Source organism: Sitodiplosis mosellana, unplaced genomic scaffold (genome assembly GCF_009176505.1).
Source record: "Sitodiplosis mosellana isolate CC-2019 unplaced genomic scaffold, AAFC_SMos_1.0 Smas_scaffold_30, whole genome shotgun sequence".
Classification (NCBI taxonomy): Eukaryota; Metazoa; Arthropoda; class Insecta; order Diptera; family Cecidomyiidae; genus Sitodiplosis; species Sitodiplosis mosellana.
This window is the reverse complement of record NW_022595272.1, coordinates 3,330,897-3,342,485: the sequence shown is the minus strand read 5'-3', so window position 1 is coordinate 3,342,485 and position 11,589 is coordinate 3,330,897. Positions and strand designations below refer to the sequence as shown.

Genomic DNA, 11,589 nt, shown 5'->3' with positions numbered 1-11,589 from the left:
TTTTTTTTCTGTGGCCATTATGCCTTACCTCAATCATTTTCTCTCGATTTCTCAACGGATTCATCGGTGGTTCAGTGAGCAAAATCTTTGTGTTTGTCGGATCGATGTTCATTTTCTTTGGGCCAAATGTGTAATCCCAAACATTGCACATATCCTCCCAGTTTCGCACGATGCCATTCTCCATTGGGTATGAGCACTCGAGCATGGCTCGCAATTTGGATGCTTCATCACCAACCATCAAATCCTAAATTGGCGGCAAAGAAAATGAAAAATAAAGTGAAATTTCCAGTAGCACAAAGCTTTTGCTATTAATCACAAGCGAGACTAAATGGAAAAACAGTGAAAATGGCTTCCATTCGTAGGGAAGAACAAAACAAAAATGGAAAACTCTAAAAACTGGCAAAGATAAAACAACCATTGCAGAAGATGGTTACAGTTGTTTATGAAGAGAGAACACAAATTGAAAAAATAATGAGAAAAAACGGAAATATTTTGATGTTCAAACAAAAAATGTGGAAAAGATTACACACACCAGAAAAAAAATGGGAACACAAAAAATAGCCAATATCACAAGCATCTCAGAAAATGTGTGTGTGTATGAAAAGTGTTTGAAATAAAAAATGTTGTATAGATCAGTTGGAAATCAAAACATAGTATGGTTTCTGCTTATTTGAACAACGTAATGAGCAAATTGAAGAAAATACGAATTAAAAACACAAAATCGTGCACAAAAACACTAGAGAATCAAATGCGGGAAATCAATATTTGAAATCGAAAAATAAAAACATATAGCAAATGAGAAGATTGCTGTACAATTTTACCAATTTTACTGTGCGAACAACGACACACAAGAAGAATTATAAGAAAAAAACACGCCAAATTTTCTTCTGCAAATTAGCCAACAAACAAAAAACAATTCAAACAATCAGAACGAAAACGAAACAAAAATGGTTAAACCGGCCAGATACGAATAAACGGTTAAGCTAGGGTATATTAATGCCAAAACACAAACAAAAACCAATTCAAACTAAAAAAAAATTAATAAATCAAACAAAACAAAACATTTATTCGTCGCTCAGTTGGTTTCTGTGAAATTTTGATGTGTTTGATGCGATCCGAATGACGGTATTGTGTACTAATTGTGTTTATAATGTTCAGTGTCTGATTGCGATTTTTCGGTGCGTCTCATTGAAAACATTCAGATATTTGGATTTGTGGCAATTTTGATGATGACGCAAGGAAAGGGATAAAAACTTACATCGACATGTAAATTCTGTAAAATAAATTGGGAATTTTAGTTTGTTGCATCGTTTTTGTTCTTTTCTTTTGTTCTAAATAAAATTCTTCAGTTTTGACTGATTAAAAAAAAAACTTGAAAATGTATAAAATGCAAAGTGGATGACACAAACCTCGACTTCGATGTCACCGATTTTGTTGACAGCTCGTAGAATGGGCCGGCCAACCATCGATGGGAATATGTGCGCTGGAAAATTACTGCCCGCATAACCGCATTTCACGAACTGCAGAAGAAAAACACAAATTCATTTTGAAGAAACAGAGAGAAAAAAACTCGCTTAAATTTATCGCTTCATTGCCAACGTTTGATGACTGAGCATTTGCGGATATGAATCACTCGGTTGCGGTCACTATCGCTGCTACTGTGTATTATTGCAAGTTGTTTGGCGTTTACAGGTGCATTGCCCTAAATTAATGTCTCGATTTTGGATTGCTGTAACACAGAAACACCAAAAGCTCAATCGACACATCCAAACTAAAAATATCACAACATTTTCTCGGTGACATATCGACGACATTCATGCTTATCACGATTTGTTTGTGGATATCATACACCGCAACGGCCCATCCCAAACATAACATTTTCAACAAATGCATCCATTTTTTTCTATCTTAGCAAGAGAAAAAATGGTTTCAATACGTACACCAGTGCCATTATCACAAACGATTACATTTCTCCCTTTACTATCCATGATATTTGATGCACCAACTATGTCACCGTCACTGGAGAAAAATGCAACAGAAAAAAATGTATCGCGACCGACTTAAAAATTAAAACCGAAAATAAATCTTATTTATTCGATCTGGTGGTTCCAGTCGCCTTTGATTCAGCTTATTTGTCACCGCTTCACAGAAAGTTTACACTCACACAAACAACACACACATATATACGCACACACATACACAACGTTGTGCTGTCTCGCACAAACGAAGCGAATGTTTATTACGGACAGAGTGAGAAAACCGAAACATCGACGAGACGAGTATTGTCAAAAACACAGCGGGTGAGATAAAACATACACATTTCGCATCTTCGTATTGGTCGCTGCTTCAATGATTTGGCATTCTGACAGTTCGTTCACTTCATCGTTTCGCTCGTTTCATACAATCAAGAGAACATAGACGTCAGTTGTTTGTCTTTGGCAACACTTGCTGTTTTGTTTCAAGTGGAAAATAAAATTGTATTTTATTGCCCACAGCAAGCGAGCGAATAAAATTTCAGAAAGATTTTATAAGCAAATAAATTATTCGTTTCATTCATAGATTGTCCTAATATCCGGATTCAGCGATGCGCTAGATGAGTGTTGATCACTCACAATACATTCAAAGAACGGGCGATCATTAGAGTGCACACATTTGAAATGGATAGATCATTTGAAGTGTTCTAATTTGGTGCATAAAACATTCATTGAATGTGATGATCTTAGTGTGTTGCTTGACATTGATCAAATAAAACTATTTTTTTAGTGTTGTAAAACCATTTTTGGCATGAATCTGCTCAAGTTTTTTGGATTTTGTAATTGAATAACCCGACCAAGTGTTTGAAAAAAGAGTGTTCATTTTGAATTTCTATCGCATTATTTTGATATAATTGTCAAAATACATGCTAGCAATAGCAATATGAAACGAATGAGGTGTAGAATTGTTTACGTTGTGAGCATATTTTTGGATTGACACGAGAGTCGTCTACAGAGAAATTTCGTGTAAAATCTCATTTGCATAGCCGAGATTAAATCACAATGAAGCAATTTATTCGACTGAAACAGTTGAATCGTAATCATTTCTTTTTCATTGGTTTTGTGGTCGGTTTGATATTAACGATATGCTTACCAGACAATGCATGGGAAATAACCGAACAAGAATGTCCGGAGTCATTCAATGGCGATGCACCAAAGGTTCTAGCACAAGAAGATGATTTTGAGCCTCGATTGAATCTCGTTAATAAGCCAATGACGGCGAAAAAAGCGGCCAAAAATATCATTCGACCCAGATACTATTCATCTGAGCTTGGAATACGTGAAAAATTATTCGTTGGCATTCTAACCAATCAGCATCACATTAATTCCTTGGCCACTGCCTTTAATCGCACCACCGCACATCATGTCGACAAAATCAAGTATTTTATCAATGCCGCCGACAATGTGAGAACCAATTTGAAATTGAAGAACATCGTCGGTTTTACGGATGCACGCAATCATTTAAAACCGTTTCACATATTGAAATATATTGCCGACAATTATTTGGACGATTATGATTTCTTCCTTTTGGCCACCGACACAACCTACGTCAATGCACGTCGACTGTTGAAACAATTGAATCACATTAGCATCAGTTTTGATGTGTACATTGGACATAAGCGTGATGCCAGCGATATTGTAGACAGTGATGAGCACAGCCGAATGATGGAAACCGAACGAGACTATTGCGATTTAAATGCTGGCATCATTCTGAGCAGCAGTCTCATTCGTAAGATTCGTGCCAATTTGGATTGGTGCGTTCGTAATGCGGCCACAAATTCGGATAGTTTGAACATTGGCAGATGTGTCAAATACTCAAGTAAAATTACTGGATGCCAACAGAGTTTTCAGGTACGCAAACGATGGTTTGAATCTTATCATTAGATAAAACTTAAGCCGGTTTCAAACAAATGTTGAATTTCGTCAAAACACGGAGTTGCAAAAAATGTCTGCTATTTTCGGCAGTAGTATTCAAAGCGCAACATAAGGCCTATATAAAAAAAAAGGCAGAACAATTTTGCATGTGCAATCTAAAGCATAAGACTTCGTCTTCAGACGGAGGATATTTTGATTGTGAATTCCGGGAAACTTCGGAAACGCCCTTCAATTTCTCTTAATAAAGAATAAGATAATAAGTTTAAACAGCGACACAGATCGTTCAGCGACTCGAAACTACAGTTCAAATGTATTGGTCTGTAAACCAAAACACATGTTCATGCATTTATTCACGCTGACTGTTTATTCAATGATTATACCCTTTTCTTCGGCCGTTTCGTGTTCTTTTCTTCTCTTTTTGTGTCTCTTCACTTCTTTTTCTGCTTCTTGTATTCATATTTACTGTGTGAAACTTGTATAAATTATACCGTTAAATATTAACACATTTCATTGACCTTCATTTCAGGGTGTAAATTTTCCAATATACCGTCTGCATACGTACAAGCTGTACAGAGATTTGCATTTTTTGTACAGCGATCCGTCATTTAACAATGCATCAATGATCCATCCGGTGAAGGCGGCAGAAGATTTCTACGTACTTCATTCGTACTTTTCAAAGGTAATAATCAGCTTGTCTTGAACATTTATTGGTCAAGGTTAACTTAGATAAGCTAAACAATTGCTTATGATAATTGAATTGAGTTTTAAATTTTTTTTAAATTCAAGAGAATTATTCAATTTTTATGTTTTTTTTTTCATTTCTCATCAATGTTTTACATCAAATTTTAACCGAATTTTGCTTCCACAGTTGAACTTGGAATCCATTCACGCGGAAAGTCGACAATTGGATGAGACGGTGAAGCGAATAATGAATGGCAGCATTTCGAATGATATTTTACAAGTACGTTGGCCACTTGGGGTGCCACCAACCAGTATGCCGGAGACAAGACACGATTTACTAACATGGTCTCTCATGAATGAAACGCATCAAATCATGCCAAACTCCGAAGAGAACATAAAATTACATTCAAAAATCGACCAAGAGGATGTGAAAGTAAGATAATCTCTTTTTTCTCAAAAAAAAAAAAATTAATGCGACTCAAAATGAAGTGAACTTATGTTTTATGGAATATTTCATTTTTCCAGCGTGTTTTGACTAGAACATTGATCGAGGCAAAGAAAATTTATCCAAATTTGGTCTACATCCATTTGCACTCACTCTATCGCAAGTTTGATCCAGTACGTGGAATGGACTATCAGCTGCACTTAATGTTCAGTGATAAGAATGATGGAAACGAACACATCGTGATGAAAAGGTACAATATTGACCTTAGACAATTGTTTTAGTGACATAGAATATTAATTTAATTGGATAAGCAATAAAAATTAATTTTTCTTACAGTTTTGAGGCTGTGAAGCCATTGGGTCGCGTTGAAATTGTTCCATCGCCTTATGTGACGGAGAGTACGCGAGTGGCATTATTGCTGCCAACATTTGAGCATCAAACCAAGGAGACTCTCGATTTTATGGCTCACTATGAAAAAACCTGCATGGAACATCAAGACAACACATTTTTGATGCTGGTGAAATTGATATTGATGTACTCACATTGGCAAATATCGACTAATTCTATCTATTTTTTGTTTACTGAAGGTGCTACTATATCAAGCCAATTCACCGAGTAAAGCCGAAAATGATGTATTCGCCGACTTAAAATCAATGGCATTGCAACTGTCCGACAAGTATAAAAGCGATGGCTCTCGTATCGCATGGGTGTCAATTCGATTGCCAGAGCAATTTTCGAACACGTTCGACGGAATTCATTCATCAATTTATAGCTCCATGTATGGCAGTCAAGAGATTCTCAGCATTGTTGTAACCGATTTGGCCCTTCGGAAGATTGGTCTAGACAGTTTGGTGATGCTTTGTTCCAATAGCATGTCATTCAAACCAGACGTTTTGAATAGAGTAAGTAATGATTCACTCCAACGTGCCAAATAATTCATCATGTCATTCATTTGTTTTGTTTTCTTATCTAATTCCATCATCTTTTTAGGTTCGTATGAGTACAATTCAAGGATTTCAAGTGTTCAGCCCAATTGGTTTTGTTAACTACCCGTGCAAATATACCAATTTATGCCGAGAATGTGAATCGTGCGATGTGAGTCAAAGTGCGGGATATTTTGATCGCGAAAATTCCGATGTGATTTCATTTTATAGCAAGGACTATGTCAATGGTAATGAAGCCATTCTATACACTTCTATGACAATTTGATTTTATAAAAACGTATAATTTCATGGATAAATGTTCCTTTCACTTTCAGTCCGAAAATCAATGGAATCGCTAGTTCCCATTGTTCGATCTGATAATCACATTGAGAGTATTTTTCATCGTGAGGACCAATCGATTGTGAACGTATTGGATTTATTCATTAAATCCAACTCTGGCATTCATGTGATGCGTGCAATCGAACCGAATCTACGTCTGGGCCGAATAATCAAAAACTATTTGAATGTAACGAATTCGGTTCCACAATGCGAACTATGGGATACGGATCAAAGCTCAAAATGCTTACACATCGCATCGCGGAAACAAATCGGTGATGCTCTGATCAAATACAAAGAGAATAATAAAGTATGAGACTAAATACAGTGATAATATGTATGTGCCTTGTCGTATGCGTAGGAAGTCGTGTTCAAATGCTCACAAAAAGTGCTATAAATGTAAGGAAAAACCCATGGAGAATATTTTTCACTCATAATTGTACTAAATCGTAGAGTCTATGTGCTAAATGGTGTTTTAATATTTTAATTTCACATTGAAAAACTGGTATATTTTGAAAAGACATAGGGATTTTAGGCTATAATAAATTTTAAGTTGTGCATCAGAAATTCCAAAATAATCACATAAAAAGACATTGTATTTAAAGTGTGTACACTTAATAAATTGCCAAAGTAATTCTACTTCGAAATTTTCGCAATTTTTTTCGTTCGTTGGAAATTCGTTTTTATTTCATTTAAAACAGATTTTGAAATATATAAAAAACAATATACAAATTTTAGATGGTATAAAAATCCATTGCATTCAATCGTTTAAATTTCAGTGTTGCCAATGAAGGTGTATGTCCCAATGGCGTAGATGGCGTGCCAAACGTCATCTGTGCGATGAGTTGAATAGACGTTTGAATGACTTCTCAAATCATTCATTGTCTCTGTTATCTAAATTGATTATTGTTGGTCGCATTACAAAGTGCACAAAAGAGAAATTGCTACAGTCTAAAAAATTCATGCAAATAATCGTCCGCCGATAAACCATCACTGGAAATCAATTGTTATTGAATGCTTGGTAAGTAAATCGGGCATTATCAATTATGTGCATTCATTGATAGCGCAACTAGTGGTTAAACTTTGTCATAATGCTGGTCGAAAAAAAAATTTAAATTCATTAATCATTTGGAGCGTCATAGGCGGACATAGAAATGCTTCATATTAAAATATTTTCAATTTTCATTCTTCTCTTTTCAATTTGCTCAGCAAAAGCCGTGACTACAATGGTTAAGCGACAATTGGTACTGCTCTCAAGTAGTCAAGTGCATGGCTACGAACTAATGCAACAACCAAAACCGATTCTCATTGAATTCTTCAAAAAGTGAGTGCTAATTTGAAGAAATAACTGATAAAATTCCAACAAATTTAATTCTGTTCATGTTGTACAATGACTAAAAAAAAAATCCATAAAACAAATAATCTAATGTAAAAAAAAATCAACTTATTTTGACAGAAACAATGTGACTGAAGTGATTTTCGTGCCATATGCCAAAGTAAACGAAGACTACGATGGTTACACAAAGATGATGGCCAATGCAATTTTGTCGTTTGGTAAGCCAATCGACAACTATTTTCTTTCTCATTCGAATAAGATTTTGATTCATTCATACATTTTACAATTTTGCTTCATCAGAACTTCAAACGTCTGTCAAAGGACTGCATACCTTTCCCGATCCGGTTGAAGCGATTAACCAAGCCCATTGCATTTACATCGGTGGTGGAAATTCATTTGTATTGTTAAAGAAATTGTACGATTTAAATTTGGTCGAAGTGATTCGTAAGCGTGTATTGGAAGACGGTATTGCTTACATGGGATCAAGTGCTGGTTCGAATGTCGCCACTCGTTCTATACAAACAACCAATGATATGCCAATCATTTATCCACCAACGTAAGAGTAAACCACAACAGTAAAAGAGTATTCGATTTTTCTTCAAAGAAAAAATGATCTGTTTTTAGATTTGATGCCTTAAACTTGGTGCCGTTCAATATAAATCCACATTATTTTGATGCTGACGAAAGTAGTACGCACAAGGGTGAGACGCGTGAAGATCGCATCAAGGAATTCCATTTACTAAATGATGTACCAGTGTTGGGTTTGCGCGAAGGCACGCTTCTTGTGGTTGATGACAATAGAGCCACTCTCAAGGGCATTGTCAATGCACGACTTTTCACTCGGTAAGTGAGCATGAGCGAGAGAGCGAGCAAAACATGTGGGAGCGAGAAAAAGAAAAAGAATAAGCAGATGATTTTTTTTGTTATTTTCAGCGGAGAATCACGAGAGTATGCTCCCGATTCCGATTTGAGCTTCCTCTTGCAACAGTGAACAAGCAACATGTGAGAATGGAAAGTATTCAGTGGAACATCACATAGTGGACACATTATTTTTGTCATGCATGGAATTTTTTTTTTTTTAATTGAATTTTGGTATAATGAAAAGAAAAGAAATAAAACGAAATTTTTTTAAAAGAAAATAAAATTGACTTAGATCAATGTGAGATGTGGCTGTTGGTGCAATTTTGTTGATTTACATTTGTACAGTATCGTCTTTCACGAGGCAGCTAACTTTTTTATATCACTATTAGTTGCCAAGGGATTGACCGTATTGTACAAACATTTTATTTAGCCACTGATGCCACACGCACACACTCCAAGAGAGAATAAAGTTCGGTTGATTTTGTTCCTAAAAATAGAATTTTTTTTCTAGAAAATTCGATCATTGGAACAAGAAACCTCAACACTTTGCTGACTGCAACGAATTTCAATTGAAACACGAGAAGAAATTACTGCTCAGTTCTGCGACTGAATGATTTTTTTTTAAAGAAAGCTAAAACGATATTCGACTCGAACGAAGGACGTAGTACCAATGAATTTATCTTGAAACGAGTGGGCAATTTATAGTCATGGACCACATAATTCTGCCGGAAATGTCACATCGGGTGGTGTTGTGCGTGAGCAGCTTACTCTGATATCCATTTCTTCGATTTTTCTTATCGCCTTCAAAGTAGAACGAACAACTTGTTGATGAAAAAAAGAAAATTATATGCTATACATTGTCGAAATTTAACCATTTTACTACATACCACTTAAATTATACGTCATTCATTTTTCAGATAATAATATCTGACCTAAAATTCCTTGGAATTAAATTTAATTTGAATTTTGAATTGATTATCATCAAGTCCATTCAACATTCAAAAATCTATTAGAGAATAATCGGAACGTAATCTGGGCAAATCGCATATATGAATCATGAATGTTTGCTCAACATCAAAAAAAATGTCACATTCCATAGTTCTTATTCAGTTTTATTAAAAAAAATATTATTCATTCGATTATTATCGTTGGTTCTTCAAGTGAAATGAGCCAAATATGGAAGAAAAATGTTATTTTTCGAGATGTGATAAAAAAAAAAACAGCATGATAACAGGCCGTGTGATTCACACATTCGGGAGTTTTATCGTTTTATGAGCCACTTGGATTTTTTCAATTTTTTTTTTCTTAAAACATCACAAATCTTATCAAGTTCGAGAAATGTGTTGGCAGCTAGTATTTGTCACGCAGAGAGGTCAACTTGTTTTGTTGTAGCATACAGTTTTTCGTATTTTATCAAGCATTTGCAAGTATCTGAAGTCTCAAACGTATTATGTTTTTGAATGTATAATGAGCAATTCGTGTTGAGACATTTTTCTTTAGAGAAAAACACTCTTTTCTATCTAAAGATTGAAACAAGCAAACAAACAAATAAAATGTACAAATGGAAGGATTGAATGTAAAACTGATTAGCCGCACCGGAAACGAAATAATGGGCATGGATACAAGATAAAACACAATCGTCACATATGCAGTATGTTATGATGGTTTCATACCATAAATATTTTGTTCAAGGCATCATTTATATTTCGCTTACAGATAAATCGTAACTATGCAAAATAGGCAACAGACAATATTAGCAGCTGCAATAGTTCAGCTGATAAGCAAAAAAAGAACAGTCTGAAATTCCTTTGACAATTCAACTGTCGATGTCAATTCGAAATCCGCGCTTCAATCACATGCGATGTTACCTCAATCAATGTCAAATCTATAGTATCGACAGAAATGTCATCGCATGAAAACAGATAATGAATTGTGAAATTAAATTTTGTTTTAGAAGGAACTGAGTCAAAGCTACGTGTAGTTCATAGTTTGTCCTTTGTTTGATCAAACTTTGATCCCGTCGTCTAGATTAGTTTTTATTCAATCATTGTAAACGCATTTAAAATCCAAAGAAATAATAAAAATGCCAGTCGATGTGGAAGAGTTTCTGCGCGGTCTCGCGATTTTGGCGGATAACCAAAATATGCGCGTTACATTGAAACAAAGTGGAAAAGGTGCTGCTATTTGTGGTGCAATATGTTTTGTAGGTGGTTTGGTTGCTGGGCCATTAGGTATAGATCGTTTCTTATCGTTAGATAATGAATATAATTAATTAAATAAATAATTATATTAATAAACAAATGCAGGATTAGCCGTAGGTGGAACTATAGGTGGTGTTACAGCCTATAAATGCCTTTCAAGTAAGTTGTTCATTGTTGTTCAAATCATTCTACCAAAGGGGATATTGTGTGTTTTTCAATGCCTAATAAATAATTCACGTTTGTTCATGTAGATTTCCGAACCGTTGGTGATATCATACGCAACGATTTGACACAAGAAGAAAAGTGGAGACTACATGAGCATGTGGTCAACTCAGTGCGACATCTTCATCCCACCGATGTGGCTATGCTAATGCCATTGATAATGAATACACCGTCGTTGCAAGAAGCCGTCCTAAAAACAATTGTTTCGTTCGTTACAAATGAAATGCGGTACACAATTGCCAACAACTGAACCGTGTGTAGTTTTGACCTTTGGTCACAGCTCACGCTACATCTTTGTTATGTGCAGTGCATATCATCGTAATTTAATCTGATCGAATTGTGTCTTTTGAATTGATAGAATTAGTTGCGAATAAGTTCATTACAATTAGTAGTCATGACTGAAATCGAATGATTTATTTTGCTATTTGTCTTAGTTATAATGCAAAATGGTGCAAGACTTGTCCGGTAGTTTATATATGCTTGTGAATAAATTTAAAATTATGAATATTCGATTAATTGATCAAGCCGAAAATAAAAATGAATCTAAGCACAAATAGAATTGATAGGAAAAATTTATTTCCAATTTTTTAGAGCCAAACCATCACAAAATAAAACCTTTGCCACAAAGAATGGAAATTTTGATAAAGAAATCATTAAGAAATATTGCGTTGTTTCA

At 35.0% G+C, this 11,589-nt stretch overlaps 4 protein-coding genes across 4 annotated transcripts in view; all 4 read left to right on the top strand.

The window, feature by feature from the left end:
* Positions 1–11,589, top strand: part of LOC129569311 (NIF3-like protein 1) — a 188,744-nt gene that overhangs the window by 11,184 nt on the left and 165,971 nt on the right. The window lies entirely within an intron of this gene.
* Positions 2,387–6,940, top strand: LOC129569020 (chondroitin sulfate glucuronyltransferase). Its single transcript, XM_055447401.1, has 8 exons — positions 2,387–3,884; positions 4,435–4,587; positions 4,777–5,022; positions 5,115–5,284; positions 5,371–5,551; positions 5,622–5,936; positions 6,025–6,205; positions 6,293–6,940. The coding sequence occupies exons 1-8, from the start codon at positions 3,036–3,038 to the stop codon at positions 6,607–6,609; spliced, it is 2,412 nt and encodes an 803-aa protein (XP_055303376.1). The 5' UTR covers positions 2,387–3,035; the 3' UTR covers positions 6,610–6,940.
* LOC129569035 (probable alpha-aspartyl dipeptidase) lies at positions 7,127–8,773 on the top strand. The gene is made up of 6 exons (XM_055447429.1): positions 7,127–7,314; positions 7,503–7,617; positions 7,750–7,847; positions 7,930–8,185; positions 8,254–8,472; positions 8,563–8,773. Exons 1-6 carry the CDS (start codon positions 7,308–7,310, stop codon positions 8,618–8,620), a joined length of 753 nt encoding a protein of 250 aa, XP_055303404.1. The 5' UTR covers positions 7,127–7,307; the 3' UTR covers positions 8,621–8,773.
* LOC129569038 (protein C19orf12 homolog) lies at positions 10,385–11,574 on the top strand. The gene is made up of 3 exons (XM_055447434.1): positions 10,385–10,721; positions 10,797–10,850; positions 10,943–11,574. The coding sequence occupies exons 1-3, from the start codon at positions 10,574–10,576 to the stop codon at positions 11,161–11,163; spliced, it is 423 nt and encodes a 140-aa protein (XP_055303409.1). The 5' UTR covers positions 10,385–10,573; the 3' UTR covers positions 11,164–11,574.